Source organism: Salvelinus sp. IW2-2015, linkage group LG6.2, assembly GCF_002910315.2.
Source record: "Salvelinus sp. IW2-2015 linkage group LG6.2, ASM291031v2, whole genome shotgun sequence".
Classification (NCBI taxonomy): Eukaryota; Metazoa; Chordata; class Actinopteri; order Salmoniformes; family Salmonidae; genus Salvelinus; species Salvelinus sp. IW2-2015.
Genome location: NC_036846.1, coordinates 12598484 through 12606853, shown reverse-complemented (window position 1 = coordinate 12606853; position 8370 = coordinate 12598484). Strand labels below are relative to the sequence as shown.

General features: G+C 40.9%; 1 protein-coding gene across 1 annotated transcript; it reads left to right on the top strand.

Moving 5' to 3' along the window:
* Window positions 1–5138: 5138 nt before the first annotated feature.
* LOC111965513 (protein SPMIP2) lies at window positions 5139–6800 on the top strand. The gene is given in 5 exon segments (XM_023989681.1): window positions 5139–5205; window positions 5576–5774; window positions 5776–5797; window positions 6415–6473; window positions 6656–6800. Coding segments are annotated over 5 exon segments (492 nt in total).
* The last annotated feature ends 1570 nt before the right edge of the window (window positions 6801–8370 follow it).

Below are 8370 nucleotides of genomic sequence, written 5' to 3'. Positions count from 1 at the left end.
ACAAAGGTTTCTGTACCAAATATTAAGTTCTGCTTTTCTGATGTATCAAATACTTATGTCATGCAATAAAATGCAAATGAATTACTTAAAAATCATACAATGTGATTTTCTGGATTTTTGTTTTAGATTCCGTGTCTCACAGTTGAAGTGTACCTATGATAAATATTACAGACCTCTACATGCTTTGTAAGTAGGAAAACCTGCAAAATCGGCAGTGTATCAAATACTTGTTCTCCCCACTGTATATTCCAGAAAGATTACCTGCTAAAGTTACTAGATTTCACCAACAAGCTTTAACGTCCTGGAAAATATGTTTCCTGCACAATTCTTCCCCACATAAAGCTCTTTAGTGGAATAATTCAGACATAACTGTAAGGAATGAGTCATTGTTCTACCCTAGCTGGCATGAGAGGAATATTTACTTTGTTCATGTTCTTGACAACAGAGGTAATATTCTTTCATCTGAGCAATTTATGACATTGAATGAGTTTCCAATACCTTTTCAGAGTTTATTTATGTGATCAAAGCCATTTCCAGTGGTCTAACTACAATAATGAAAACTCATTTTAGCTTTGGGGATGATCACAGAGCTTATCCAGAACTCAGTTTGGAAGGTGTGGGTGTCACACCCTGATCTGTTTCACATGTCTTTGTGATTGTCTCCACCCCCTCAAGATGTCACCCATCTTCCCCATTATTCCCAGTGTATTTATTCCTGTGTTCTCTGTTTGTCTGTTGCCAGTTCTTCTTGTCTTGTCAAGCTTACCTCTTGCCTGCCTTGACACTAAGCCCGCCTGCCTGATCATTCAGCCTGCCCTGACCTCGAGCCTGCCTGCCGCCCTGCAACATTTGGAACTCTGAACTGGTTTATGAACTTTTGCCTGTCCTCGACCTACCTCTTACCTGCCCCTTATTGTTCAATAAATATCAAAGACTCGAACCAACTGCCTCCTGTGTCTGCATCTGGGTCTTGCCCTGTGTCGTTAGAGTGGGCTTACTTGTGAAATCTTGTTATAACAAATAAGACAAATTTCCCATTCATGGAACCAACTTGTTGGCCCAGTTGAAACATTTTCTGGAACATGCTTATTACTGACATTGTCTCGAAAAAGCTTAGTTAATGCCTTACAAATATTGTATACCCAACAAATGTAAGGATGTGCACTTTAAGATTCTACATAAGATAAATCCATGTAATTCCATGTTGTCCAAATTTGTTGATATTGATATCTGCGTTTTCTGCAAAAATGGGGGTAAAAATCTGACTCACTTGTTCTATGAATGTAAATCTGTGAGATATTTTTGGAAAAACCTTGCAGAATACTTACTTACTTTTTTTAACACAACCCATGTTTTTGACATGAATGATATATGTTACTATTGCAATGATAAGACAATTGAAATTATTGTGAATGTTTTTATTCTTGTTGCCAAATACTTTACAGAAAAAAATCCAGATTTCTATACTAAAATAACAAATATTTTTGATTGAATTTAATCCTCTTGTAAAGACATTGTCCATAGTGAATCATCATAATGCGATTTTCTTCATAGTGAATACAATTGCACTATAATTGTCATTTTATATATACAGTGGGGAGAACAAGTATTTGATACACTGCCAATTTTGCAGGTTTTCCTACTTACAAAGCATGTAGAGGTCTGTAATTTTTATCATAGGTACACTTCAACTGTGAGAACGGATCTAAAACAAAAATCCAAAAAATCACATTGTATGATTTTTAAATAATTAATTTGCATTATTTTGCATGACATAAGTATTGATCAAAAACCTACCAACCAGTAAGAATTCCGGCTCTCACAGACCTGTTTTGTTTTTCTTTAAGAAGCCTCCTGTTCTCCACTCAATTACCTGTATTAACTGCACCTGTTTGAACTCGCTACCTGTATAAAAGACACCTGTCCACACACTCAATCAAACAGAACTCCAACCTCTCCACAAATGGCCAAGACAGAGAGCTGTGTAAGGACATCAGGGATAAATTGTAGACCTGCACAAGGCTGGATGGGCTACAGGACAATAGGCAAGCAGCTTGGTGAGAAGGCAGCAACTGTTGGCGCAATTATTAGAAAATGGAATAAGTTCAGGATGACGGTCAATCACCCTCGGTCTGGGGGCTCCATCGCAAGATCTCCACCTCGTGGGCATCAATGATCATGAGGAAGTTGAGGATCAGCCCAGAACTACAACGGCAGGACCTGGTCAATGACCTGAAGAGAGCTGGGACCACCGTTTCTAGAAAACCATTAGTAACACACTACGCCGTCATGGATTAAAATCCTGCAGCGCACGCAAGGTCCCCTGCCAAGCCAGCGCATGTCCAGGCCCGGTCTGAAGTTTGCCAATGACCACTCTGGATGATCCAGAGGAGGAATGGGAGAAGGTCATGTGGTCTGATGAGACAAAAAATAGAGCTTTTTGGTCTAACTCCCACTCCGCGTGTTTGGAGGAAGAAGAAGGATGAGTACAACCCCAAGAACACCATCCCAACCCGTGAAGCATCGGAGGTGGAAAATCATCTTTGGGATGCTTTTCTGCAAAGGGACAGGACGACTGCACCGTATTGAGGGGAGGATGGATGGGGCCATGTATCCGAGATCTTGGCCAACAACCTCCTTCCCTCAGTAAGAGCATTGAAGATGGGTCGTGGCTGGTCTTCCAGCATGACAACGACCGAAAACACACAGCCAGGCAACTAAGGAGTGGCTCCGTAAGAAGCATCTCAAGGTCCTGGAGTGGCCTAGCCAGTCTCCAGACCTGAACCCAAAAGAAAATCTTTGGAGGGAGCTGAAATCCGTATTGTCCAGCGACAGCCCCGAAACCTGAAGGATCTGGAGAAGGTCTGTATGGAGGAGTGGCCAAAATCCACTGCTGCAGTGTGTGCAAACCTGGTCAAAAACTACAGGAAACGTATGATCTCTGTAATTGCAAACAAAGGTTTCTGTACCAAATATTAGTTCTGCTTTCTGATGTATCAAATACTTATGTCAATGCAATAAAATGGCAAATTAATTACTTAAAAATCATACAATGTGATTTTCTGGATTTTTGTTTTAGATTCCATGTCTCACAGTTGAAGTGTACCTATGATAAATATTACAGACCTCTACATGCTTTGTAAGTAGGAAAACCTGCAAAATCGGCAGTGTTTCAAATACTTGTTCTCCCCACTGTATATATATATGTATATGTATGTGTGTTTTATGTTATTTACTGTATACACTACAGTTCAAAAGTTTGGGGTCACTTAGAAATGTCTTGATTTTTGAAAGAAAAGCAATTTTTTGGTCCATTAAAATAACATCAAATTGATCAGAAATGCAGTGTAGACATTGTTAATGTTGTAAATGACTATTGTAGCTGGAAACAGCAGATTCTTTTCAAGGAATATCTACATAGGCATACAGAGGCCCATTATCAGCAACCATCACTCCTGTGTTCCAATGGCACGTTGTGTTAGCTAATCCAAGTTTATCATTTTAAAAAGCTAATTGATCATTAGAAAACCCTTTTGCAATTATGTTAGCACAGCTGAAAACTGTTGTTCTGATTAAAGAAACAATAAAACTGTCCTTCTTTAGACAAGTTGAGTATCTTGGGCATCAGCATTTGTGGGTTCGATTACAGGCTCAAAATGCCCAGAAACAAAGAACTTTCTTCTGAAACACGTCATCTATTCTTGTTCTGAGAAATGAAGGCTATTCCATGCGAGAAATTGCCAAGAAACTGAAAATCTCTTACAACTTCCTTCACAGAACAGCGCAAACTGGCTCTAACCAGAATAGAAAGAGGAGTGGGAGGCCCCAGTGCACAACTGAGCAAGAGGACAAGTACATTAGAGTGTCTAGTTTGAGAAACAGACGCTTCACAAGTCCTCAACTGGCAGCTTCATTAAAGAACCCGCAAAACACCAGTCTCAACGTCAACAGTGAAGAGGCGACTCCGGGATACTGGCTTTCTAGGCAGAGTTGCAAAGAAAAATCCATATCTCAGACTGGCCAATGAAAAGATTAAGATTGGCAAAAGAACACAGACACTGGACAGAGGAAGATTGGAAAAAAGTGTTATGGACAGACTAATCTAAGTTTGAGGTGTTCGGATCACAAAGAAGAACATTTGTGAGGCGCAGAACGTTTTTTAAAGATGCTGAAGAAGTGCTTGACGCCATCTTTCACGCATGGTGGAGGCAATGTGATGGTCTGGTGGTGCTTTGGTGGTGGTAAAGTGGGAGATTTGAATAGGGTAAAAGGGTTCTTTGAGAAGGAAGGCTATCACTCCATTTTGCAACACCATGCCATACCCTGTGGACGGCGCTTATTTGGAGCCAATTTCCTCCTACAACAGGACAATGACCCAAAGCACAGCTCCAAACTATACAATAACTATTTAGGGAAGAAGCAGTCAGCTGGCATTCTGTCTATAATGGAGTGGCCAGCACAGTCACCGGAACTCAACCCTGTTGTGGGAGCAGTTTGACCGTATGGTACGTAAGAAGTACCCATCAAGCCAATCCAACTTGTGGGAGGTGCTTCAGGAAGCATGGGGTGAAATCTCTTCATATTACCTCAACAAATTGACAACTAGATTGTCAAAGGTCTACAAGGCTGTAATTGCTGCAAAACAAAGGATTCTTTGACGAAAGCCAAATTTGAACGACACAATTATTATTTCAATTAAAAATCATTATTTATAACCTTGTCAACGTCTTGACTATATTTACTCATTTCATGTATGTTTTCATGGAAAACAAGGAAATTTAAGTGAACCCAAAATTTTGAACGGTTGTGTGTGTGTGTGTATATATATATATTTATTTTAAATTTTTTGGTATGTACTGTATTTAGTATTTTCTTGTTTATACCTGTGTTTTGTTATTTTAGACATAGACAGTTTGATGTAGGGATGTAAATTGTTGATAATTTTGTATAATGAATAAAAAGTAAAAATAAGAGTTCCCAGTTGTCTTGAAAGCATGGTGACAACCATGTGTCGCATGGCAACAGCCCACTGACCCCATCACCAGCGCACACTGGGCTCACATATCGACCGCGGGCGTCCTGCGGTAACTGTGTATTTGGCTGCTAGTAGGCTATCTAGTATGAAAATAAAAGTTCCAATGGAGATAAGCACAATGATACAAGGAAGGCCCCCAAAAGCCTATGGTCAAAGGATGGTTTATACCGGTATGTGTCATGTAATTATTGGGTTTAATATAGAATTTTGTATAAATAGGTTACAACAATCACTTCTTATTAGCTACGTAGGCTATGGTGTGTACAGTATGTTCCATTTTATTCATGGTGCAATTATAATTAGGCTTATTTTTAAATTATACATTGGGGATGTTTCATGATATGCTTATTGGTATTTTGTGATTTCAATGACATGTAAATGGTTCAAGACAAGGAACTGTGGGGGTGAGTGGATAACAGATACTTGACACAGCCCTTTCATTGGCAAATGCCCTCTAAAGGGTATTACTTTAGATTAGGGTTCTGTGTTGTTCACTATGTATGAATGGTTCTCACATTTCACTATGTTGATTCTAACAAGGTCCAGATGGAATTGGAGACTACAGTGCAAGATTGATCAACTTTCCCCGCTAGATTGGGGTTCGCCCTTTGTCACCTATGGGTACAAGCGATTTGAATGACCTGTGCCGGCCTACTCCCTGCACCCCACCCCCCAAACAGTGCTACATTAGAGGGGTGGGATGGGGCATGCAATATCACCAGCAGCTGAACAGTAGGACCGCTCAGCAATACGCAAATTAAGGTGGAGCCCAAATGAAGCCTGTGAGCTGGATGTTAATTAGATTATTAATAAAGGAGGGAGTTAGGCGTTGTGGTACGACATAAAGCGAATGTAACATATGCTAATGTAAGCTTGTCTTATCTAGACTTATATCAGTATTGTTTTGAAAAGTCATTCAGCACGTTTAAATGGTTCATGGTAACATTATAGATTTGACCTGCCACAATGGTAAGAATGTTGTCATAAAACAATACTATAATAATGATGTCATAATGCTCACCTGTCACAATGGTCATTATGTTGTCATAAGAGAATAATGTAGTCATGATGTCAAAATGCTCAACTGTCACAATAGTCCAAATGTTGTCATAAGGCAAAACTGTAATCATGATTCTCAACAAATTATGTCACAATTGTCCCATGTCATAATGCTCAGAGTGTTGTAAGACAATACTCTAATCACAATTCCCAAAGTTGTCATGGCTCATGACCCTATTCTTACACACTCTCATTCTGATGACAGCATTACATGGGTATTAAGACAAAGCCACTTCAATTGTGACATTTTTATTCAGCCATCCATTTAACTGTTATAACATAGAGGTTTTGAAGTGAATCAGACCATGTTGTTCCTGTAGAGAGCTGAATTCCGCTCCGGCCTTGAGGACAGAGTCACCAACAGATATCAAAACCCATGGTAGGCCCCACATGTGGTAACCCATACTTTATTGAATGTATTTTATTTTCAGTCAGTCAGAATCCTTTTACCTGCACTCTGTGTACATTTCCAATGGGAAAGTGATAGCACCAAAGCAGGCATGTTGAGTAAATGTAGGTGCATTGTTCTCCAACCATTATTCACCACTTCCACTTTTGCAGGCATTCACCGCCCCACTTTCTAAATAAGCAATCTGTCGAGGCCCGCAGCAAATTCGTTTGGGCGCACAACAAGTATGAAAATTACAGCCAAGACAACAACAAATATGTTCTTCTCAACAGTAAGTCATTAACTCTAGGAATGTGAAATTTCCTCCCTTACCAAAGAATGTAGGACACATTTCATAGCTGGATATACGCTATACAGTGCATTCGGAAAGTATTCAGACCCCTTGACTTCTTCCACATTTTGTTACGTTACAGCCTTATTCTAAAATGTATTAAAATAGTTTTTCCCCCCCTTATCAATCTACACACAATACTCAATAATGACAAAGCAAAAATAATTGAAGCACCTTTGGCAGCGATTACAGCCTCGAGTCTTCTTGGGTATCAAATCAAATTTAATTTGTTACATGCGCCAAATACAACAGGTTACAGTGAAATACATACTTACAAGCCCTTAACCAACAATGCAGTTAAGAAAAATACCCCCCCCCAAAACAATAAAATAAAAGTAACAAATAATTAAAGAGCAGCCGTAATATAACAATACCGAGGCTATATACAGGGGGTACTGGTACAGAGTCAATGTGTGGGGGCACCGGTTAGTCGAGGTAATTGAGGTAATATGTACATGTAGGTAGAGTTATTAAAGTGACTGCATAGATAATAACAGAGTAGCAGCAGCGTAAAAGAGGGGGGAGGGGCAATGCAAATAGTCTGGGAAGCCATTTGACTAGATGTTCAGGAGTCTTATGGCTTGGGGGTAGAAGCTGTTTAGAAGCCTCTTGGACCTAGACTTGGCGCTCCGGTACCGCTTGCCGTGCGGTAGCAGAGAGAACAGTCTATGACTAGGGTAAATGGAGTCTTTGACAATTTTAAGGCCTTCCTCTGACACCGCCTGGTACAGAGGTCCTGGATGGCAGGAAGCTTGGCCCAGTGATGTACTGGGCCGTACGCACTACCCTCTGTAGTGCCCTGCGGTCAGAGGCCGAGCAGTTGCCATACCAGGCAGTGATGCATCCAGTCAGGATGCTCTCGATGGTGCAGCTGTAGAACCTTTTTTTAAGATGTGGCGGATGTGTCGTTACCTACCCTTACCACCTGGGGGTCGCCCCGTCAGGAAGTCCAGGATCCAGTTGCAGAGGGAGGTGTTTAGTCCCAGGGTCCTTAGCTTAGTGATGAGCTTTGAGGGCACTATGGCGTTGAACACTGAGCTGTAGTCAATGAATAGCATTCTTACATAGGTGTTCCTTTTGTCCAGGTGTGAAAGGGCAGTGTGGAGTGCAATAGAGATTGCATCATCTGTGGATCTGTTGGGGCGGTATGCAAATTGGAGTGGTCTAGGGTTTCTGGGATAATGGTGTTGATATGAGCCATGACCAGCTTTTCAAAGCACTTCATGGCTACAGACGTGAGTGTTACAGGTTGGTAGTCATTTAGGCAGGTTACCTTAGTGTTCTTGGGCACAGGGACTATTGTGGTCCACTTGAAACATGTTGGTATTACAGACTCAGACAGGGAGAGGTTGAAAATGTCAGTGAAGACACTTGCCAGTTGGTCAGAGCATGCTCAAAGTACACATCCTGGTAATCCGTCTGGCCCTGCGGCCTTGTGAATGTTGACCTGTTTAAAGGTCTTACTCACATCGGCTGAGGAGAGAGTGATCACACAATCGTCCGGAACAGCTGATGCTCCCATGTATGTTTCAGTAT